The 24,826-nt window shown below is 48.3% G+C and overlaps 1 protein-coding gene across 3 annotated transcripts; it reads right to left on the reverse strand.

The window, feature by feature from the left end:
* Positions 1 to 1,953: 1,953 nt before the first annotated feature.
* On the reverse strand, positions 1,954 to 24,826 carry LOC120640454 (NAD-dependent protein deacetylase SRT1). 3 transcript variants are annotated; one of them, XM_039916293.1, is made up of 15 exons: positions 24,156 to 24,826; positions 21,880 to 22,015; positions 20,961 to 20,990; positions 20,784 to 20,876; positions 19,998 to 20,117; positions 19,645 to 19,745; positions 19,429 to 19,537; positions 13,678 to 13,757; positions 8,603 to 8,681; positions 8,058 to 8,111; positions 7,611 to 7,704; positions 4,284 to 4,363; positions 3,913 to 3,980; positions 3,710 to 3,820; positions 1,954 to 2,584 (listed from the first exon to the last, which is right to left on the reverse strand). In XM_039916293.1, exons 2-15 carry the CDS (start codon positions 21,976 to 21,978, stop codon positions 2,548 to 2,550), a joined length of 1,155 nt encoding a protein of 384 aa, XP_039772227.1. In that variant the 5' UTR covers positions 21,979 to 22,015; positions 24,156 to 24,826; the 3' UTR covers positions 1,954 to 2,547. The 3 variants fall into 3 exon arrangements, with proteins under 3 accessions (XP_039772227.1, XP_039772225.1, XP_039772226.1); XM_039916291.1 differs by having other exon boundaries at positions 1,967 to 2,584; positions 3,718 to 3,820; positions 24,156 to 24,825; XM_039916292.1 differs by lacking the exon at positions 24,156 to 24,826 and adding an exon at positions 22,102 to 22,321 and having other exon boundaries at positions 1,967 to 2,584; positions 3,718 to 3,820.

The following is a 24,826-nucleotide window of genomic DNA, read 5'->3' on the forward strand; positions in this document are numbered from 1 at the left end:
CCTTGTGAGAGGTTTTTATAAGGCGGGGACGAAAATGACCCTGCATTTCCAAAACGGGATCGTTGTTTCCGAGTCGTGGAACGATACCCTTGACCTAGATTTCTATGACTATGGTATAGCCGTCGTGCAGCGCTCGAACGTCCGTGCAAGGTGCACACCGTTTGTAGATCTTGGGGCGCACGCAGTTCCGCATCCACCCGGATGTGGTCGAGAATGCCGCCGATGAACAATTTCACCTCTATGACACGGGCAAGTCCCAAGCATGGCACAAGACGGGATTGAAGCGATCGGCGTAATCTTGGACGGTGGACACGAAAGGCAGCCAAGCTAGCTCGGATAAGCGCATGGACCGCCGGGCCGAAATGGAGATCGCAAAGCTCTCTAAAACAATCCCAGGGAGGCATGCCCTCGTCCTGCTCGAGGGCGTAGTATCAGGTCTGGGCGCCGCCTGTTAGATGGTGCAATGCCAACCAGGTACAGTCCGAGGCTGGCGTGCGTTGGCCACAAAAGAACTGCTCATAGTGATTGAGCCAGTCCAGGGATCGGTCGCGCCGTCGTACGTTGTGAAGTCGAGCTTGTAGTAGCGTGGGGGATGGTGGTCGCGCCATGGCTAGCACTCGGCGTCGGTAACACAAGGGCGCCGCCCTCGTAAAGCAGCGACCCATCGCCTCGTAGAAGACGCCGGCCGCAGGCACGTCGTGCCCCCCTCCCGGTGAGGCGGCGCGGTCGTAATGGTCGGTTGGGAGCTTACCATAGTGAACACCGGCCCTGACGACTGGAGGACCTAGGCCGATATTGGCGACGGAGATGGGATGGCGGCATGGTTAGCCGATGGATTGGGATTGGCATTGTTGATGTGGTCATCGACGGCGGCCATGTTATCGATCCATAGCTGGGCATCCCATAGGGAAACCCCGTCGGCGGAGTGTGTTAAGGCAGCGACGGCCGAGGAATGTGCGGGTGTATGGCCGTCAGGTGTCCGTAATATCGGTGGGCAACTTGAGTAAGGGGTCCTGCTCCGTAACTGAGGACCCCGCGGCCAAGGTAGACATCGGCAACTGCGGTGGAAGCAAAAGGGTGGAGGGCGGCAGCGCAAGGTTGGAGGTGGCCGGCGATATGATGGAGGAAGAAGGGGGACCTGACATCACTAATACCAAATTGATAGGAACTCCAATTCCGCTACATATATTGTATAGGTGTGAGGTTGGAGAGCGAGGACTAGGTGAGCGAGGATGGTGGCCGACGCCGTGAAGCAGAGAAGGAGGGCAGTTGGGGCTCCAAGGGGAAGCCAGCAACAATTAGCTGCTTCTTGCTTAGTTTACAAGATTGATGGTTCTTTAGGGTTTTGCTAAACAGAAATAGAGAATTATATTGAGCCATAGGCCCGCTATGTGGCGTGGCCCTCCTAGCCACTTGGTCAACGGCTAGAATAGGTAATACCAGTAGTGTGGCCCTCCTAGCCACTTGGTCAACGGCTAGAATAGGTAATACCAGTAGTGTTTCACAAGATTGATAGTCCTTTATGGTTTTGCTAAACAGAAATAGAGAATTCCATTGAGCCATAGGCCTGCTATGTGGTGTGGCACTCCTAGCCACTTGATCGACAGCTAGTATAGATAATAACAATCGGGTGACGCCCAACATACTTTCACACTAAGCATCCTCCAATTTTATGTTTTGGACCTAAACTGATCCAACAAAACAGCCCACGTGTATAATTCAATTAAATTTGTTCCAAAACAATTTTTTGTTTCTGAACAATTTTTTAATTGTTCCAACAATAGAAAAAATTTGTTCGAAAAAAATTTGGAACAAAAATAGTTATTGAGCCTTGCGACAATTTCACTACCAGTCACATGTACTACTAGGGATGCATGTAGGTGCTACTAGAGATGAAATGGATACCGTGGATACCCATCGGTGTTTTTGGATTTGTCATTTTAGTTCATTTTCTCTCTCAAACTAATTACGTAGCATATCATTCTAGTTCATTTTATCAAATTTTAGGTCGATCCAATAACCCAAAAGGTGGGACTTCATCCGGTCATCCCTACATGCTACTCTTAATATTTGCGACTCCCCAACATGAGGTAGCTAACCTAGTTGTATCATACAAAAGGTCTGTCAACTTTCCTATGCAACAAAAGAGCTGTTCAGCCTTTTCTTAATCTACACTTTGCACGTCAACTTCTCATGCATCTATGTTATCTAGTCTAACAACCAAAACAAAGATCCATGTTCTACGCATGCCTTCACCTTTCTAGCAGTTTAGCTTCTCATCTTTCAGAAATAAATACTTTAGCTTCTTCGGCGCTGCCAGATGGCAACCAGTGCCTTCCATGTTCCGTTTGGCGGGGTTGCTGCTGCCACAGTTCATTCCGGTGTCCCTGGGTAGTCGAACCTTGTCATCTCCCATGTCGTAACTAACAATGTTTGTTACGATTGCATGAATAGCGGTCTCAGCTCTTGGCGAGCACTCCCTTTCGAGAATCTCTTGTTGCCCAGCGCAAGACTCATGCTCCGCAGCACATTGCAACTCCCGTGTGACTAGAGTTCTATCTCTGACAAAGCTGCCTTTTTGCTTCTGCATTGATAAAATTTGTCATCAATATTTTATGCAAAACAGATCAACGTAATGATAACCAAAGCCTTCACAAGATAGTCATAAAGAACTAGTCTAAAATAAATAAATAAAAAGTAGCGGTAGCAAACTATCAAGGACAGGAGGCACAACCAAATTGCTACCTCCGGATCTGGGTGGCGACCCAACTTTACATGCACGACACAAGTGCTATGTATGGTAAAAATAAGGCAAGCACTACATACATGTGAGGATGCACATGTAAAATATATTTGTTGATCCATAGGTAATATATGACACCATTGACTTCTCATATCTTTACCAACAATACTTATTCAATTAGTTAAGTAAACTAAGTACCACAAGATCTATCATCAAATGTATTTTAGGTTTAACTTGTAGACTTATAGAAAAGAGAAAAAGTCAAATGGATGAAGAAAGTCAATGGCTTCGTGCATTTAAGAACGGAGGTCAAATGAAATGTTGAGGCGCACACACACAAAAAGGCACATCGACATTGACCACAAGCACCTGAAGGCTGAAGTATCGAGATTTCAAGTCAATGTCAGTACCCAGAAACTTTGGGAAGACAAACATCTAGATATTTCAATTTAAATAAAAAATTCAAATTTTCAATGCAACAATGCTTCCACAATTCACAAGCACTTCTATCTACAAACAAACAGTTGCCCACAAACCGTAGATCATAAGGGGATAACCAGAAATATTGGGAAGAAAACCATCCAGAGATTTTCAATATATATTCGAGTTTCAAATTTTCAATGCAACAATGCTTCCACAATTCACGAGCACTTCTATCTACAAACAGTCACCACAAACCTTCGATAATAAGGAGATATATATCGCACTGAAGGCTACATAGCAATAACTGAACAGAGAGGGACTTCAGGATGATTGTAAAAAGAAAAATATGGCACCTATTGTGTAAGGCTAGTTAGTGGTTACTGGCAGCAACCCCTACCTACAGGGTGGTCATTTTTTTTTTTCTCTTCCTATGCTTCTGCAAGCCTTAGAATTAAGGAAAATCACATTCAAGAAAAAAATACACATTATAATTACAATGTCAACTATGGCCAATGAAAGCTGGAAGAAAAGAGTGTCCAGTACCTACTCACCTGAAAATCAACATGCCATCCAATTGCTGAGCTCAAGCAGCTGCAGCCATCACTGAAGTTCAATTTCAGCAGCATGAAAAATGATCTATTCATGGATGTTTCCCTACAAAAGTAGGCAATTCACCTCTGTGAAACACAACAAATAAAACATACTGGAGCAATACATTGATTGGAAATCATTCCCCTCTACTTTACCTCTGCAAAGAAAATGGTTGCTCCCTAAGCACTACAGGCTTCATGTCAGGTCTTTCTGGAAAGGAAACCTGTTGATAGATGAGAATTTTTAATCAGATACCTGAGTATTTATTAAACAGATTTATATGTGGGAAATCATATAGGGTCAAGTTTCCAGAAACTTCAGAAGTATAATTCCTTGAGCAGCAGCATATCCCTAAGATTGCAATGGCAGTACAGTTACACTATTAGTCACTAGTGCACATTCAATTTTCTGTTTAAACCTCAATGTGACATTATATCTGCTTAATCAAGTTTATAATGACAAAAGTGCATAAAGAACACTGCAACATAAGATTGTTGATAAGTTACAGGTGTCATAATGGCACAACCTCAATTGACTGAATAAATGGCAATGGTGCTCGGAGGCCATGAATACTGGTTACTCGGAGAGTCCATCTAACACATTTCTCTGCAAAAAAAAAACGATAATTTGATAAGGGGGAATGCAACTGGTACACGTTCACATAAGATATAAAGATGTAAAAACATTTAATTCTTGCAACAGGTTTGTAGTATATTTGGTAGTTGTAGATATACGTATGGTAGACTGCCATATGTATCCCAAGGAGCCTTGCCCCCCAAGTATTGGATGCTAATATATATATCGGGCCGAGACCTCAATGCAATAAATCAATCCATTATACTCATCTATCTTCCCTTCTACATGGTATCACGAGATTAGGGTTTGGGATCATAGGCTAAACCTTCCGCTACCGCCACCTGCGCCCCTGCCTTCCTCACGTCGCCGGTCGTCCTCCACGGTGCGCCTCCAGCGCGCCCCCTCGATGACCTCCTAGCACGCCCCCGGGGAGGTCGCTCATGATCTCCGCCAGGGGCAGCACCCCTCTCTGGTCATCTAGCGCCAAGCAGCAGCACATCCGAAAGTACCTCATCATCCGCCACGGAGAGGTCGACGACAACTCCGTACCGTGCTGCCGTGGTGGCAGTCGCGGCCTCCAAGCAATGCCCGCGCTCTACCCAGTGCTGCCGTGGTGGCAGCAGGTCCAGTGCGTGGCACATCCACCTCGTCAGCGGCGGACTTCCTGGCAGCCCCTCCGTTTCCACCCCCTCGTCGCTGTCGCTATTGGCGGGGATCTACTCGCCACGGCGGGATCCACCGCCGCCGCTCTTGGTGGTGAGCCGATGGCCAGCGGGATCCGCCGCCGCCGCCGCCGCCGCCGCTCCTGGCGGGGATGACTCCGCTCAAGGCACTCCGCTTGACTCCGCGGGACCCGCCTTGTCCTCCACAATGCCGTTCGCTGGCCCCTCCGTCGACTCCTCTGTTTTTCCTCTCCCGTGGCTGTGTTCACCGTGAGAGGCGGAAAGAGATTAGAGGATGAGGGGTTGTGATAGGCACACCCGGGGTTCTACACGAGATGCTGATGTATCTTTTTCTTTCGCCCGATCCTAATCGGGATTGCGTCGCCCACCGCCCGTCGACCTCGCGCCTCTTCTTCGACGTCGACATCGACTTCACCGGCCTCCTCTTCCTCTCCAACCCTGCGGCATGGCGAGATGGCCGGCACCCTAGGGGGCGCTCTTTGCGTCGCCGCCTTGTCCGCACGTCGATCTTCGCCGACTTGTCGTCGCTTCCACCGATCGAGACGCCTTCACCGACTTTGACCACCATCGTCTCGCCTCACGCTACTCGGTCTGGTCAGCCGACGTGCGTGATCCACCCAGCTCCCGTGACGTCTGTCCTCGTCGAGCGCGTCCCTTCACCAAGTATGAAGGGTTGCCGCTGCATCGCCTCGTCGAGCAGCAGCAGCGCCACCCGTGGTCTTCTCCGCTGTTGCTTACTGCCGCTGACCACATCCACGACTTCGTCGTCGACTATGCGTCGTTGCGCACCCTACGCATATGGTCTTCATCAAGCCGTTCGAGTTCTTCGTCGTCTCCTTCGAGTATCGCCGTCACATCGCCTGGATCGTCCGGCCTTGCGCTGGAAAATCCGAGCTCTCCTACTCGCTTCCTCCAACACAACCATCGCTAGCATTGCCATCACCTCTACTCCAAGCAACAGCAGGAGTCAGCATCTTCTACCCCCGCCGTTCTTCTGCGCCTGCGACCGCCATGGAGGCCTTCTCTGTTGGTCCCCCTCGACGACGGCGTATGGTTATGCATCCTCCCTTGCACGTCTGGTATTGGCAACACCAGTGCGTGCCCATCGTCCCCGACGCATTCCCGAGCCTTGCAAACCCGGGCATGTGTCGCCCGATGGCCGGAATGCATCGACTTCGGCATTGCTCCTCTACGACTGCCTCGACGCGTCGCCATCTTCGTCTATGGTGCCTTCTCCGTCACGCCACCATCATGGCGCCTCCTCGTGTGCCCACGGCTTTCATGTGCGGCTACCTCGTCTAAGTCAACATCAACAGCTCTACATTGACCACGGCTATCCTATGCACAGCATCTGCGACCATGCCTCCTCGCCCTCCAGGTCGGCTACCTTGACATCAGCACAAAGGGCTACTATCCGCATGAGTTACTCGCCGGTTTTCCCTCCAGTCGCAGCATCCACACCACACCGACGTTACGACTGCGGGGGCGTGTTAGTCCGTTGGCTCCAGCTTTCGACTTCTCCAGTCTCACTGTTTGCGGTGCTCCCGCTGTGACTGCAGGGGAGTGTTAGTGTATCCCGGGGAGCCTTGCCCCAAGTCTTGTACTCTAATATATACCGGGCCGAGGCCTCAATGCAATAAATCAATCCATTATTCGCATCTATCTTCCCTTCTACAAGCTTAATCAAATGGTGTTGATAAATGAACAGAAAGATCTTACTGTCAAGAAAAAAATATTTCCAAATCAAGGATGAAAATCATACTACCACTTGTAGTGATTTTACAGTGCACTGAGAATACAACATTTGCAAAAGAAAATGTCAAAATCTTCTCTTGCTGAAAACCATGTGAGTAGGGTCACTTTGGCCACACTAACCCATAGTCACCAAAAAGCCAGGTCCATCAGGCCAAGGAATGGAATCACAGGATGTGGGTTCACTTGAAAACATACTAGGGTTCCAAGTCAACGAGCCAACATAGTGACAGAGAGCGGAATGCATTCACATATTCATGTCATCAGATCAACAAGTCATCCAGCCCTACTCCAGTCACAACCGATCATTTTCCAAAATGGAGCCAGCAGCTATCATTCTCTCCTTGATCCTTTTCCCACCCTCCCATTCATTCCTTCCCTGCAGCAGCCAACTTCCATCACTTACAAATCTGCTGCCACAGGTTCCCATTCGACAATGTTTGCAACATCCCATCCCACTTCCTCTTCTCCCTTCCCTGGAGAATGGTCTAGCCTTAGCCGGAGTTCATGGCTTCTCATCAAAAACTCTCTCAATCTATGTAAACTTCACCTCGTTTTAAGAACTAAGAAGGGGATATTTGTACTGCTCTTCACGTTCTGTCTCACAAGTCACAATCCTGTGGCATGGTGCAGCATACCTGCGTGAAACGGACTCTCATTGATCCAGACCCACAAATCAGGATGAAGTTCCAGGGTTGTAGAACGCAGCTTCGATCCCATTTATTGTGACTATGCACTAGTCATTCCATGTTATTCACTAAATTGATTTATTTTACATAATTGTAAGCATTTTTAAAAGCCAGATAAGAACAATACTGCGAGAAATAGTAAGATGAGCTCACTTTTTAGTGAATGCCGGAGAGTGAGCTGAACAAGGTCAGTTCGTATATATGGAGGAATTCGCAGATTCAACTTGCTCATGACTCCAGCAATTACCTGTTTTCAACACAGTTAAATTATTGTTAGGAGATAAGCTGCTGGATATCAGTGTGATTATAATAAGAATCTGGGATGTTTATTAGGATAAATAGTAAGAAAAAATATTTGGTCCAGAGATACTTTTGTGGGCATCTAAAACGCTGAGAGGTTGCAGGCTATCAGCCTATCACTAAGTAAAACAAGTATTAGTATATTCTCAATGCAAAGGTTATCATTTATGGCCTCATTCGCCTCTTAATGTTCCTCCCTTACTGTCATCACATTCCAGCTCCTTTGTGTTGTGTTTACACCTTGGATAACAATGATAGGAACAACGGATCTTAAGTCTCCAACGTCAAGGTAAGAGCTACCTCATCTACAAGTCCATGGATGACAAGGCTTGCTTTTTTATCCTTTGGAGTTGCCTGAAAGTGAAGGGGAAATAACATTTTAAACCATTGAACATGCATTTGTCAGCAATAATCATATTGCAATACTCTTCTTAATATATTGATACGTAGATCTCCTGCGTGTTCGAGAAAATAATCATATAGCCGTATCATATTTTCAGTTTCGAGCTTGGAATACACAGGAAACCCAACCTAAATTGCATGTCACCTAATTTTAATTTCCCAGAAACAGAATGAAAGTGTTTGTGTTCAGGATTATAGGTTTTAAACCATTATATTGGAGCAACAACCAGAACTCTCAAATGAATCACATATATTCTAATGATTCAAATTTAATCAATGGAAAATAATGGCAATTACGAGTTTGAGTGCAGTCTATATAGTGATGCAGCGAAAAACTCTAACTTTATTAAAGGCAAGTTTAAAATGTATACCGAGTTAGGATTGTATTTAGTGCTTATTTTCTGTATATTGAAGATAATCAAGAATAAATTAATAGCATGCACCTGAAGATTTACAATAGCCACCCTCCCACCGTTCTTGATTGACATCAGAGGCATATTACATGCAGGAGTAATTTGCAAGCTGCATAGTATTGGATATTGGGAATGAAAACAAGACCGAAAGGCATAGTGGCATAAAGTCATTCAACAAGCAATGGCAATTGGATATTCCCTAACTATAACTGAACCAAAGTAGCATAATGAATTGATGTGAAGCAAAATCAATAAAATTGGTCCAAGAGTGATCGGTCATGATTCCATCAATTGGATTATTGTAAAACATATGCATGCTGTAGCAAGTCTTGTTGTGACCTCAGTACCATTCCTACTGTATGCATTATATCCTTGGCAAAGGAGGGAAACCTCACATACATATGTAGGGAAAGCCAGTCTAAAGTTCATTTCCGATGCATAAAGGAAAGCAAACGTGGTGTTTCAACTCGTGCAAAACAAGCAATTTTTACTGCACCCCATCAGTGCAAGCAGACATAAATTGTGGAAAATACCACTCAGTGGGTAGCAGGAATACTGTACCCACCTGGCTGCTGGTGGAAAAAATATGTTCCAGGATTGTAACTCCCGGCTAGAGCTCGTCACATTGAGCTGTTTTCGGCATTAGTTGTCCGCAGTTGAATTATTTTAAAATGCAAAGAAAAAAATGAGAAACATCACGTGCGACAGCTGGACTCTGGTTCCTACCTAAAGCCCAGAATTCTTTTAGAGAAAAAAAATCTGAAACCTTCAGCTGTAAAACTAGGATACAAAAATTGGTATTAATAAGCCAGGCTGGTCTTACCCGCAAAAAAAAAAGGCAGGTCTAACAGCTTTAGGTCATTGTCATTTTAATCTAACCTAAGAAAAGACTAGGATGGCTTCAACTGCTTGCAATTGCCCTAGAAGACATTAAATTGGCACTAGTTATTGCAATCCTGTTGGCAAGCACTTACAAACTCATTTAACCAGCTACAATCATGGACACGAAGTGGGAATTCTCCTCTTGTCAAAATGCCATCTGTATTATAGAAGTGACGCTACAACATTCCAGCCTGTTAGACACATTTGTGCCTTGTGTGTGTGTGGGTCCGAGCCTAGGCCTTGTTATGGCCAGCAACTCCCCTCTCCTGATTCAGTTTGGTTAGAGATAAGGGGGAGATCTTGTTCGGTTCTGTTTCCATAAGCCTCAAGATCTCCCCTCACCCATATATATGTAACCATTTTCTTCTAATCAATACAATCTATTATTCACCGCAATATACCATGCCTATATGGTACCAGACGATCAGGTTCTAACCGACCTCACTTCAGAACCCTAAAGGGACGCCAATCTTCGGTGTCACCCGCCATGCGCGCAATCTGCCGTGGCACACAGCGCACCCTGCACAATCTTCTTCGCGTTGCACCATTGGCCGGCACACCACCTCCTTCCCCTACCACCTCAAGTGCCATGAAGGCCAAAGCTAACGCCCAAGCCATGTTGAGCACGAGGCAGCTGAGGCTGCCAAGGAGCGTGACCACGCGGCCACTCGCTTTTGCGGTGCCCTCGATCAAGCTGTCCGCAAACGCGCCGACGACATGCCTGCTGCTAAAGACAATGACGCTGCCTCCCGTGCCTCGGAGACCACACCGTCTGTGACACTCCTTGTTCATGAAGCAGCTGCCATCATCAACCTTCACGCGCAGGCGGTCATCGTCCAGAACATTCGTTCTCTCGTTCCACTCATCCTCGACTTAAGTCCAGTAACTACACCCGTCGGAGGGAATCGTTCCTCATGGCCGGGAAGTACTCGTTGTAGGAACACATTCTCTCGACGACTGCGCCCCCAACTCTCCCGATTGGGTTCACATGGGCTGCGTCGTCAAGTCAGCACCATCTACACCATCATGGAGAGTGGCGCCACCGCACATGCTACTTGGCTTGCCATCAAGTCACAATTCCTAGGGAAATGTGAAAGGCGCACCCTTTTCCTTGACGCACAGTTCCACAACTTCATCTAGGGCGATCTTTCCATCACCGACAACTACTAGCACTTCAAGAGTATGGACGGCAATCTCAACGAGGTCACGGATTGCACACTCATCCTTAACATGATCCCCGGACTCAACGATCGCTTCTCCACCATTGGTCTTCACCTTAAGTTTCCCTCGTTCCTCGTGGTTTGAAATGATCTGCTCCTTAAGGAACTCACCATGGAGCATCGGACGTCGGCGCCATCTACAGCCTTCATCGCCTTGGCCGAGGATAGCTCCTCAAAGCCGCCTCCTTCCATCAATATGGTACAGCCCTCCCAACTGAAGCAGCAACAGCACCTCCAAATGCACAAAGCAGGGCAAGAGGGGCAGCCACAACTCCAAACCACCTGACGCCTCCTCTGGTAAGCGCGGCAAGAGGGGCAGCCGCAACTCCAAACCACCTGACGCCTCCTCTGGTAGCACCAGAGGTGCTAGGTCTGGTGCCAAGACCGGCATTACTGGTTTAGGACCAGCCCCTACTGGACTTTGGCCGAGTATCTAAAACCTATAGTCCGGGTCCATCCACATGAGACTGGGACCGCGGCCCATTCTGGAGCAGCAGCAGTACCTGCGGCAGGCTGGGCCACAGCCCATGCGCTCTGGCCCAGCAGCCAGCACTCCTTTTCTCACTGGCCGGCAGGCCCAGCACAGCCCACCCTCTACCCCCTGACAACCAGTCTGCCTTCATGGGATCAACAGGCCCTCACCACCAACTTCAACACCATGACATTTCAGCCGCCGCCGCCGCAGAACTAGTGGTATTTCAGCTCTGTCACCTCTAGTCACATGTCATCAGATGTCGGTATCCTCACTGGTTCCCATCCTCCACAGCTCAAGCTCCCTTGAATTATTGTCAGAAAGGGCCATTCCATTCCGGTTACTGCCACTCCCTCTACTGTTCTTCCATGAGTTTAATCTTAATATTGTTCTTGTTTCTCCGAACCTTATTAAAAATCTCATATTTGCTCATCAGTTTACTTTTGACAATAACTATTCTGTGGAGTTTGACCCTCTTCGCTATTCTGTGAAGGATCTTCTATCGTAGAGAGAGATCGACAGATGCAATAGTTCCGAACCTCTTTATCCTCTGAGTCTTCCTGCATCCACCTTCCTCCTTCGCTCTGGCACCAGCATCTTTGGCACCCCGACCATGTTATCTAGTCGTCCGACTAATAACGATTAGTCGAGATTAGTCGGGCTTATCGATCCGGGGACCTCGATAAGGGACACCGAGTAGGTCCGAGCGACTAGTTTTCTAGTCGTCCGACTAGTCGTCGACTAATCACGATTAGTCGCACCGATCAGGTTGAAAAACGATCAGACTTGGGGTTTTTTTGTGGGCTGTTTGAGTTATGGGCCTCGGCCGGTAGTGGGCTGGTGAGGTCGCCCATTAGGTTTTTGGTATATAGAAGAGACAGAGCAGCTCCCAGCTCACCACGAGCCGTCCGCCCGCTCCAGACCACGAGCACCGTTCACCCGCCAAATCGCCAAATCCGCGCCAAAATCGCGCCGCCCCGTGGACCGCCGCCGCCTGCTGCACGTCTGCCAGCGCAGCTGCGGCCTGCTGCTGCTACAGCGGCAGGACCCGGCGGCCGGCGACCCTCTTCCTTCCGCTTCCCGCCTTAGCCTCCGCCTCCGCCAGGCCCTGGGCGTCGGCGGTCCGCAAGGCTGCCACCAGCAGCAGCACTTGAAGATGACCTCCTCTTCCTCCGACGGTAAATGTCATGCTTCTTCTCTGTGCTCTCCCCTCCCCTGCTTTACTGTCTGCTCATGCTTCTTCTCTGTGCTCTCCCCTCCCCTGCTTTACTGTCTGCCTGCTCATGCTCGAATATGGACTATGGGACAGGAATATAGAGTTCTGGATAGTTCACAAATCATATCTCACAGTAAGTCAAAAATCGACCGTCATTGTTGCCTTCATGCTTGCTTGACATTAAGTAATATATAGCATATATATCATATCGGTCATGGGACACATAGGACGACTATAAGACGACTAGGGATCGACTAGGCTCGACTAATCGGCCTGATCGATGACTAATCGCGACTAGTCGTCTGATCGGTCCCATGGCGACTAGGTCCGACTAGACGATTTGAAAACATGGCACCCCGATCATAAGGCCCTGTCTAAACTAGCACAATCATCAGCTATTTTTTGAAATAAAAGTGCTAGTGACTTTGTGATGCTTGTCAACTTGATCGTCCTGTTCGTTTTCCTTTTCATATGTCGTCATCTCATGCTAGTGACTCCTTGTGATTTGACAGCACAGCATTACTTAAGACACCCCCTCACACTGACAGCTCATATCAAGACCATGCCCACTATCAGTGCCGCCATCTGAAAATATTCATTATAGTTTCTTGCCTAGGGTTAGCAAGCCAGTGACAAAGATATCAAGGCAGTCGCAGAAGTACATGAATGAGTTGCAGGAAGTGCCAGCATGAAAATGGAAACATAATCCACCATTATGCAGCCAAATCACCAGGAGACATGAAATTGCAAGACTCTAGCTCAAATCATGCAAAAGAAAAGATCTAAAAACACTGATGCTGGAAGGGCAGGAGCCTAGGCAGAGAAGGGAACATATCGTTCATTCAAGAAGGGAGAGACCACCTGATCTAATGGGTACGGCAATGAAGATTGCACATTGTGGGGATCCTCCAGGCAGTGATCCATATGCCATCAGATAGGATTGCAAAAGTTTCACTTCTAGCTACACAGTCCCAGGAATGTAGCAACAGGCCATTGAGTACATTACAGTGTTTCACAACAATAGCTATGGGTCCAAAGGTTCGAGCAATAGGTTTGCAAATGGTTCAATGGAGTTGTAGATGAACATCTGCCCCTAGATACATGCAATTGGAGAGCTATAGCAACCACCACTCCCTTGTTTACTTCTTGTTTACACAAATATGAGAAGACAACACTACAAGATGTATCAATTATCGCCAAAATATCAAACATTAATTGCCAGGTCAAAAAGTTTGTAATGATACTAATTTCATTGAAGGAGCCTGCAAAAATAATTCCATCAATAACATGATAGTACGGTAAACGGTCGATATACCTAGTTCCTAGACAAAGGACAAGATCAGCTGATCGACAATGCTCCTTGGCAGAGTTCATCTCCTCAAGGGGTAAAGCATCCTGCAAAAATGTGTTTACCATTCGATATAATTGATGAAACTAGCACAATTTCAAAGAATATACAAGATGGTACTGGATTGAACATACAAGTTCTTACCAAACACTTCGCCTCTTAAAAGAAACATATATGGTGTTCAGAAACTAAATTGACACTTCTCTAATAAATATAATGTTAAGCATGCCACTATTGTAGAATCCTGATCCTTAATGAGCAACAGAAAGTTCCATTGTAATTAAAAGAAGGCATGATTGTTTGTCACAGGAAAACACACAAGTTCTGCTGCTATGCATACCTGAAAACCGAAAACACAATTCCTAAGGCAATATTTAGAGTAATTGGCGCAGTGGCTTTTGCAACTTAAGTCATTGATTCACTTTTCACCTTTTTAGAGACAGAACTATTGGAGTATCACTCAAAATGCTTTCTCTTGCAACACATGAGAACACAACATGAATAACAATTATTTCGAGAACTCAAGTGACCTCATTAAATATTGTCTCGCTATGGGTTGTGAAGCAACTTTGAGGAACCAATGGCTTCAGCAATGACTAGGGTTCTAAACGGGCATTAATAAAAAGATAACCATAAGGTAAATAACTAAAGAGAAATATGCAATTTCTATAGCAGGGATTAAGTGAACACTATGGTCAATGGAATAGAATCTATATTGTTTCATAGAACATCCAGTTGACAAAGGTTACTTCTAACTGACAAATGAAATAATTTTGTTAGACAGAAATTTTGTATCTTACTTAACAGGTCGAAGATGTAGTACTCATTGTTAGATATATAGAGTTTGTATTGTGCTTGTATTGTGTTTCTTGTAACCCAAGCCTATACGGCCTATATAATGAAAGGTCACCCCCCCTTCCTAGGGTGTGTGGTGTTTGCCAATTCTCTACATGGTATCACGAGTCCGGGCCCTCTCCCTGCCCTGCCGTGCGCCCCCCCCCCCCTCCGCTGCCCTAGCCGCCGTCCAGGGGCCGCCTCCCCATCGGCGCCACCCCTCCCCTGCGCCCTAACCCTAGGGCGCCTCCATCCTCTTCCTGCACCCTCTCTTGGGCGCCCACCACACCAGCCCTAGGGCCCTTGCTGCGTGCTTCAGATTGCATCTGCAATCATGTCAACCACCTCTGCGACATCAGCAGCCTCTCTCCCTCCTCTAGCGCCCCAACCATGCCCTCCTCTACGGATGCAATGGCCGGCGCCCTCTTCCTCCACCCCTACGCCACGATCTCCGTCACATCCCATGTCCCCATCAAGCTGGAACTCCACAGCTCCAACTACGGGAAGTGGTCGGCCTTCTTCAAGGCGATGTGCGGCAAGTTCGGGCTCCTTCACCACATCAACGGCTCCGTATCTCAAGATGTCCATGACTTCGCCATGGCCGAAGATCAGACGGCGCGCGAGCTTTGAGTTGCCATCTCCAACAAGTTTCAGGCCAACCAGGCTCCCCGCGCCATCTTCCTGAGCAAGGACTTCCACTCCATGACTCAAGGCGATCTGTCTGTCATGGAGTTTGGCAAGAAGATGAAGCTAGCCGCCGACGCCCTACGTGAGGTTGGTCATCCTGTGGCCGAACCCACGGTGGTGCTGAACTTGCTGCGTGGCATCCACCCCAAATTCAGCAACACCAAGGACATCATCGCCGGCACCAAGAACATCACCTTTGATGAAGCCCTAAATCAGTTTGCCCTCAAGGAGCTGCGCTTGGCCAATAAGGCCAAGGTTCTGTCTTCTTCCGCCCTGGTCACCTCCAGCACGGGCTGCGGATCCTCCTGTCGCTCCTCTTCCACCGCTGGCCAGCAGCAGCGCTGGTGCAAGAAAAAGGGCTGGAAGGGCGGCTCCAACTCTGGCGGTGCCCAACAGCAACAGCAGCAGACCCGCGGCCACACTCCTAATGGCTCGTGGTTCTACTTCTCGCCATGGGGTGCTCCCAGCGGCATGGGCTCTTCTACAGGCGGCATGGGCTGGCGCGGTCAAGGCTTGCTGGGATCAGCCCGCAGTAAGCCTACACTGCGTTCGCCCCGTGCATCACTCCATGATGTACCAGCAGCCATTCCAGCAGCCGTACCAGCAGCCGCACAATCATGGGACCAAGCGGGTCTGACTGCGGCTTTGCAGCAGATGCAGCTGCAGGGATCTTCTCCATGGGTGATGGACTCCGGCGCCTCCACCCACATGCACTCCTCGGATGGTATACTTCTCTCTCGCTCACCTGCTTCGCATGTTTCTATTTCGGTAGGCAATGGTTCACATATTCCCGTAACGTCTAGAGGTCATTCTATCCTACCCACCGCTGCATCAAATTTTGCCCTTAATAATGTTCTCATTGTTCCTTCTATCGTTCGCAATCTCCTGTCTGTTCGTCAATTCACCCATGACAACAGCTGCTCGATAGAATTTGATGCCTTTGGTTTTTCTGTGAAGGATCTCAGGACGCGGCACGTGATTCTTCGCTGCAATAGCGATGGCGACCTATACACCATATCCGCTGCCACACCTAGCACCGCCCAAGCCCTCCTTGCTGCATCGTCGTCGCTATGGCATCGGCGTCTTGGTCACCCGGGGTCTGCTGCCATTGTTAGCCTTAGAAATAGTCATTCCATAGCTTGTAATAAATTAGGCAGCACGCTTTGTCATGCCTGTCAGCTTGGCAAACATGCTCGTCTTCCTTTTGCACTTCTACTTCACACATTATTTCTCCTTTTGAGATAGTTCATTGTGATGTTTGGACGTCTCCCGTTCCTAGCATATCAGGCTACTCGTATTATTTGGTTTTGCTGGATGATTTCTCTCACTTTTGCTGGACTTTCCCTCTCCATCGGAAGTCCGATGTGCAAGGTCATTTAGTTGATTTCATTGCCTACGCTCGCACACAGTTTGGCCTTCCTATTAAGTGCTTTCAGGCTAATAATGGAACTGAGTTTGTCAACAAGTCCACCATAACTCACCTAGCAGCTCATGGAATCTTGTTTCGACTCTTGTGCCCTTACACCTCACCCCAGAACAGCAAGGCCGAGCGTGTCCTTTGTACTCTTAATAACTCCATGCGCACACTGCTCATTCATGCATCCATGCCGCCCCCCTACTGGGCTAAGGCCCTTGCAGTAGCCACATATTTGCTAAACTGCCGTCCTTCATCTGTTGGTGGTGAAGTCTCGTACACGTGCCTCCATTGTACTCCTCCCTCCTACGATCATTTATGCATCTTCGGGTGCCTTTGCTACCCAAACCTGCAGGCTACCTCCCCACACAAGCTAGCTCCTCGCTCGACTGCATGCGTGTTTGTGGGGTATCCATCTTCTCACAAAGGGTATCGTTGTCTTGATCTCTCTACTAGACGCATCATCATCTCACGCCATGTCGTATTTGATGAGTTTTCCTTTCCCTTTGCTCGGGATCCTCCTATGCCTCAGTCCTCTCTAGATTTCCTCCTCGATGATGTTTCGGATATTGTGCATTGTCCTACTAACCATGCGACAGGTTCGACACGTCTGAGTTCTACACCTACTTCGACTACGGGCGTCTGCCCTCAATGGATGTTGAGCGTCCGCCCTCAGCTCCAGCGGCAGCTCCATCCTCCATGGATGTTGAGCACCCGATCCCTGCTACTAGTCCAGGCGGGCATGGTCTCGTGCCCCCGTCCGGACCTGCTTCGACTACGGGCGGGTTTCGTCCTGTTAGCGCCCCTGTGCAGGCTGCACACGCGCCTGCAGGACCTTCGGCTGCAGCTCCTGCTGCAGCGCCAGCAACTGCAGCGCCTGTAGGGCCTGCTGCTCGGGCTGGTCGTTTCGGCGCTGTCTACAGCCGTCGTCCTACCAACAGTCCCCTTCCCATTCAACAGCACAGTGTTACAGCGGCAGAACTTCAGCCGCCTATGCCTTCTCCTCAGCCGATGCGCGGCCCTTCACACCGCCTACTCTATGGCGGTTGACTCTGCTTCAGTCTGGTACCATACAGCCTGTCAATTATCGGAACTTGTCTGCTGATCATGTCGTTGCCTCCCCTGTTCCGAGCAATTACCGCAGTGCTCTTGATGATCCTAATTGGCGAGCAGCCATGGCAGATGAGTTGCAGGCCTTGATTGACAATGGTACTTGGCGTCTTGTTCCTTGGCCTCCTGGTGCTAATGTCGTGACAGGAAAGTGGATTTTCAAGCATAAGTATCATTCTGATGGTTCTCTTGCTCGTCACAAAGCTCGTTGGGTGGTTCGGGGATTTTCTCAGCAGCATGGCATTGACTATGATAAGACTTTCAGTCCGATTGTTAAATCAGGAACAATCCGGACAGTTTTGAGTATTGCAGCCTCTCATCATTGGCCTATTCATCAGCTGGATGTCAAGAATGCTTTTCTTCATGGTCATCTTGATGAGAGTCTACTGCCAGCAGCCCCCAGGTTTTGTTGATCCAGCCCTTCCTGATCATGTTTGCCTTTTGCAAAAGTCGTTTTATGGCCTGAAGCAGGCTCCTCGTGCTTGGTACCAACGGTTTGCCACATACATCAAACAGATTGGATTTGTTGCCTTGGTTTCTAACACGTCCTTGTTCGTCTACAAGGATGGCGCCCACATTGCCTATTTGTTATTGTACGTGGATGATATTATGCTGACTGCCTCGTCCACCAGTCTGCTTCATGACATTATTGGTCGTCTTCATACTGAGTTTGCTATGACAGATCTTGGGGCTCTTCATCACTTCTTGGGAATATCAATTACCCGTTCTTCAGATGGCCTATTCCTATCTCAGCGTCAGTATGCTTTGGATCTCCTTCAGCGAGCTGGTATGAGTGTCACTCTACGACGACGCCTGTGGACACCAAGGCAAAACTCTCAGCTACACCAGTTGCTGATCCCTTTGAGTACAGGAGTTTGGCTGGAGCCTTACAGTACCTCACTCTTACTCATCCTGATCTTGCATATGCTGTTCAACAAGTCTGTCTATTTATGCATGATCCTCGCGAGCCTCATATGGCGCTTGTGAAGCGTATCCTACGGTATGTGAAGGGCACGCTGTCTTCTGGCCTTCACATCGGCACTGGACCGGTCGATTCACTTACAGCCTACACAGATGCAGATTGGGCTGGCTATCCTGACTCCAGGCGATCTACTTCTGGATACTGTGTTTTTCTTGGTGACACTCTGGTTTCATGGTCATCCAAGAGACAGACTACAGACAGACTACAGTATCTCGTTCTAGTGCTGAGGCTGAGTACAGGGCTGTTGCACATGCTGTGGCTGAGTGTTGCCGGCTGCGACAGTTACTTCAAGAGCTTCATATACCCCTCTCGAAGGCTACGCTCGTCTATTGTGACAATGTCAGTGTTGTTTATATGACAGCCAATCCTATTCATCATCGACGAACGAAGCACATCGAGATTGACATTCACTTCGTCCGCGAGAAGGTGGCTCTAGGACATGTTTGGGTTCTTCATGTGCCATCTTCACATCAGTTTGCTGACATCATGACTAAGGGTCTTCCTGTACAGTTGTTTACTGATTTTAGGTCCAGTCTTGGAGTCCGTCAGGCTACCACTGCGACTGCGGGCGGGTGTTAGATATATAGAGTTTGTATTGTGTTTCTTGTAACCCAAGCCTATGTGGCTTATATAATGAAAGGTCACCCCCTCTTCCTAGGGTGTGTGGTGTTTGCCAATTCTCTACACTTACTTCCCAGTCAAGAACTGTATCTTTCAATCTAGCTCCACAATTCTTGTCAGAACAACGCCTCGGAGTATCCTTCAGCCCTATTGTCTCAATCTCAAAATCACGAAGGTACCTTCAAAAAAGAAGGGTCTCTTGAATAAATCAAGAAAAGAAAAGGCAACTATTTGGGCAACAGATACATACTCTCCAATAACATGCAGTATAAATAAGTAAACATACTCAGTTTTACAGCATGGGCAGATCTCCTTGAAAGAATTTCCATGTAATTCAGACAACTTCGCCCTTGGAAATCCAGAACGGAGATGTAGACTGTCAACGTTCTGGAAAATACAGAATTACAGACTCCTCAGATTACACATAGAAGAATACTGCAACAACCAAAAAAAAAGAATAAAAGTGCATTGGTATACTGTATATATTCATGATTTCGGTATGTTAAACTCTTGGCAGTAAGATGAAAGAATGAAGAATATCTGCAGCTCATACTGATCTTTCAACAATCAACAGAGCACAAGTTCTTCTCATCATGGTATTGGAAATACAATTAATGAAGCACCACACCTAGTTCACACCTGGCTTATGATGAACTTCAGAATTCCTGCTCTTTCCAATTCAACTAGTGCCATATGGGTCAAGCTTGGAACAGCTCGATGGAAAGGCAGCGATGCATTAGGAATACCTTTGCCTGCACGCTATAACATATATAACATTGAAATTGTTTATTCAAATAACGGTTCGTCATGAAATGTAGTATATTATGTGGGGAAGGTATGAAATTGTAAGTGTGGTTTGTTAACATCATCAAACAGTAAGCATGTCATAATGCGCTCCATCTGGTAAAAAAACAAAAAGCTTGATGTTCTGCACATGAGATGGTTTCCAATGTGAGCTTATGATCACTACTTTCTGTTAGTGATATGCGAGTATTTATATAATCCAACAAACACATAGGATTCAAGTCTCAAGACAAAAATGCAAATGTGACTTTCAAGTTTCCAAACTAAATATTAAAAAGTTATTAACTGTAAAATTTTCAGAAGTTTGACTGGATCTTACCCAAAGCATCAATTATTTGTAACCAGAAGAGTACAACTTTTTGAATGTGAACATGTCAGCTATCATAACCATATGGGAGCACATTTCTATATCATAACCATATGGGAACACATTTCATCATAACCATATGGGAACACATTCCCATACATTATTGACATGCACAAAAATATGGATTGTATGGCATGCAAGTACATGCAGGGAAGTCTAGCTAGCAACTAAGCATCACAAAATCCTGTGAAATAAATAGATTCACATGCTAAGAGGTCCGCATTCAGAGGAAGTAACATAGAAACCAGCACTACCTGCAAGGTCCAGACACCCTTGGGCCCTCGAAAATCAGGTATCCCTGATGAAGTTGATATCCCTGCTCCGGTAAACACCACTAAATGCTTACTCTGCATTGAGAAAGAAAATTAATGCAATTGAGATAGAGAAATCATAACTAAGAGTTTAGGTGAGTACCCAAAAGGTAGCACTACCTTTTGCATCATGACTGCAAGCTCTTCTATCTGCATCAACAATCCAGGGAAAAAGAAAAATATCAAACTACACAAACTATTTGATGTACCTCAATCATTATATAGAAAATATTAAAACAACATGGAGTTGTGTCATTACAAGTTCATTTTACTACATTTTTTCAAAAGGGTGTCATAGACTCTAGTATGGCATTGTCAGAACTTATGACAATAGAGATTCCCTCAGTGCCCTAGTCCATGGGCAACAACCTTACAGAAAATTCCCACATAAGAGAATACAAATCCCCTAGTATTGTTTCCAAAAAAATCTATTCCCTTTAATAACAAAAAAAAAGGCTCAGAACCAAGTTTCTTGTTATAAGGAATTACTTGGAATGAAGGACATAATTCATGCCATCACGTACCATACCCTGAGGAATATTCTCAATTTCTCAGTCATCTAATAAGATCAGGCACATAAAGGTGTCTTTGCTTCATTTGTCTTCGTATAGCGAATGTAATAGTAATACAATAACATATAAGTATACAACAATTCAACACCCAAAGACTATGGTTCTGATGTGTCATAATTCTTCTCCACTTGGGACATTGTTTGATAGAACATATCTAATCTGAACTTATCTGACACAACTCTACAAGCAACCTGCTTGCTTCAAAACGTCACCTAATCTCATATAATTTAGAAAACAAGCACTCAGTAAAATTATTACACCGAAACTTAGCACCAACAAAGCATTTTCAGTAGCTCACTTATATGGCCTAAGATAACAAATGTCTACAAGTCACTATCAAAAATCAAAGTGCACTAACAGTACGACTCAAAAGGGCACAATGTAGTGGTATTTTGCTTGCACCATGGCATATTGAAGCATTTACATCCATAAATCTAAGTAGGACAAAATAGGCCATAGAAATTCACCTTATTCTGGACTAGTTCAGGTGGGTCGAAGATCTCAGGCATACCCACAGTACCCACATCCTCCCTGAAGGACAGCTTCTCCGCGTAGCCCAATGACATCTCTTTTCAAGCTTCCTTCGCTTCCTTCTTGTTCAGTCTAAGAGACAAATAATTTGGTTCAGTTAGTGGAAGATCTAGATGAATTTGCAACAGGGTATATGCTTGGCAGGACCAATGTCTTACACAGTAGACTCATAGTGTCACAATTCCAATATAAATAACTTATTAAAAAAATAGGCATAAGGTCGATTCAAACAATTAAAAGCCCATTACGTTGCATAAACAAAAGATGACTTATAAATATCACGCTTATATTGACAGGCATACTGTTATCAAGATTCAAAAAAATGTGTCAATCAGTAAATAGGCCTAACAATAACTCATGAATCAATTGCTTATAGCTTGTAGTTCAAAATAATCAAGGAGTAAAAGAAATACAATAGCAAATGCAAGACGACCATTTAGAAAACCACATTTCTCATTCGGCCCACTTGGAGAACCTTAGGTCGCTGTCGCCGGCGTCGTCCTCGCCGATCTCTGCGCACCACACGAGCATCAAAACCCATCAAATCCCCCTCCCCATTCCCGAACCAAAAACGGCACGAATCGAAACCCTACCGCGCGATTACCGTGGGAGAGGAAGGGGTTGCGCGGGGAGCCCGCGAGTCTGCCGTGGAGGAGCGCGTAGTAGAGGCAAAGCCAGCCGCCCCAGACCAGCGGGGGGCCCAGACCAGCAGACGCAGCGTCGCTTCTTGAGGCCCCCTACTGGTCTGGGGCGGCCGGCTTTGCCTGTACTACGCGCTCCTCCACGCCGGACTCGCGGGCTCCCCGCGCAACCCCTTCCTCTCCCATGGTAATCGCGCGGTAGGGTTTCGATTCGTTTTTGGTTCGGGAATGGGGAAGGGGATTTGATGGGTTTTGATTCTCATGTGGTGCGCAGAAATCGGCGAGGACGGCGCCGGCGACAGCGACCTAAGGTTCTCCAAGTGGGCCGAATGAGGAATGTGGTTTTCTAAATGGTCGTCTTGCATCTGCTATTGTATTTCTTTCTCTTTGATTATTTTGAACTACAAACTATAAGCAATTGATTCATGAGTTATTGCTAAACATATTTACCGATTGACACATTTTTCTAAATCTTGATAACAGTATGCTTGTCAATATAAACGTGATATTTATAAATCATCTTTTGTTTATGCAACGTAATGCGCTTTTAACTGTTTGAATCGACCTTATGCCTTTTTTTTAATAAGTTATTTGTTTATTTATAAGTCATTTTTAACTATGCCGCGTGGTTGAACAGCAGTTGCTCGCCGCCATCGACGAATCTGGTCACCATCCTGCCTATAGGTGGCCAACCGGGCCGCACGGCACGGGCACGGCCCGAGCACGGCCAGCACGGGCACGCCGAGGCACGGCGGCGCCGCCGTGCCGTGCCGTGCAGTGCCGCCGTGCCGACATCCCGGCCCGGCATGGCCCGGCGAGGGCGCCGGCGTGCCGTGCCGTTGGGCACGCCGGGCCCGAGCGGCGCGGCGGTCTGCGAGGGGTGGCAGCGAACGACCGGCGACGGCAGCGGACGGGGGTGACGGCAGAAGCGGTCGGCGAAGCCGCGGACAGAGGCGAGCGAGCTGAGGTCGAGCCGTCGAGGGGATGCAGACCCGCGTGCCGCGCCGTCTCGGCTCCGGCCGTCGATGTCGCTGAGGAAGGGATGGAGGGAGGACCGGAGGAGAGAAGAGGCTCGATCGACGGCGGCCGGGGGAGCAGCGCTGCGGCGGCGGCCGGGAGGGGCGGAGCAGTGCTGCGGCGCGGGAGAGGAGCGGCGCGAGAGAGAGAGCGGCGGCGCGAGGGAGAAGAGGGAGAGGAGCGAGAGAGAGAGAGTGGCGGCGCGAGGGAGAAGAGGGAGCGGAGCGGCGCTTAAACGGGCCGCAAACATGCCGGCCCACTAACCGGGCCGGGCCCGTACTAGTGCCGCGGGCCGCTTCGCCAGCCCAGGCACAGCCCGGTGCTTGGCACGGGCCCGAACGGCCACAGGTCGGGTCGTTCTCGGGCCGTGCTTTCTCGGGCCGTGCCTGTGCTGGCCCAACGGGCTCGGCCCAGTTGGCCACCTATAATCCTGCCGCCTAGGCCGTGCATCCCCTGCGTCACCAGCGTGCCTATTCCAGTGAACTTCGTGTGCTAGCGGATGGGTTGCAAGTGAGGGGGTGGGAAAGTAAGCAGCTAAGGGGCCCGATTCAAACCGTGTCGAAGACGACGGAGAAGGAGCGCCGCCCCCATGCGCACGGCGATGGGGAGCAGAGGCACCCCACCCCGCGCGCGCGACGATGGGCTGCTGGCTTGCCCACCTGGCGCAGAAGCTGCTGCCTCTGACGTCTGGCTGCCTGGTGTGTTGGAGTCGTCGCCGCACCTGCTAGGCGAGGGAGCACTGCCGAGTTGGGCAGCAAGAGGCGCCTTGGCTTGGTGGCGAGGAGAACCGCCGCCACTCCTAGGGGGGCTGCAGGCGCTGAGATGTCGCGCTATGGATCTGAGAAGGGGACAGAGACTCGAAGAGAGGTGAGGGCGGGTGGCGGCGGGGAGAAACTGGATCTGGGGCGGCGGCGCGGCGGGAGGACGCCCAGGAGGGGCTGGGCACGGAGCAGCACCGCGAGGATGAGCACGAAGGACAGGGGCACGGCGAGGCGGAGGTAGAGGTGGGCCCGCGCACAGTAGCCGGCCGGCGGGAGCGCCGCCACCAGATCTGATGGAGCGTGGAAGGGGGCAGGGTGGGGACGGAAGGAGCGGCGGTGACGGGAGCCGGAGGTGCAGCGCGAGAGCGAGGTGATGGGAGATCGAGATGGAGGGTCGGGGAGGAGGCGGCGGAGGGGGAGTTAGAAGCGGATCTGAGGTGGAAAGAGTGGTGGGATGAAGGGCG

The sequence above is a fragment of the Panicum virgatum genome, chromosome 7K (genome assembly GCF_016808335.1).
Source record: "Panicum virgatum strain AP13 chromosome 7K, P.virgatum_v5, whole genome shotgun sequence".
Lineage (NCBI taxonomy): Eukaryota > Viridiplantae > Streptophyta > Magnoliopsida > Poales > Poaceae > Panicum > Panicum virgatum.

Bases quoted from the DNA above. Each gene is read 5' to 3' on its own strand.
- LOC120640454 (XM_039916291.1), bottom strand. From the start codon at position 21,978: ATGTCATTGGGCTACGCGGAGAAGCTGTCCTTCAGGGAGGATGTGGGT. The intron at 20,877-20,960 runs GTAGTGCTACCT...TTCTCAATGCAG, and splicing joins TTGCAGTCATGATGCAAAAG to AGTAAGCATTTAGTGGTGTT. The intron at 2,585-3,717 runs GTGAGTAGGTAC...TTATCAATGCAG, and splicing joins GATGGCATGTTGATTTTCAG to AAGCAAAAAGGCAGCTTTGT.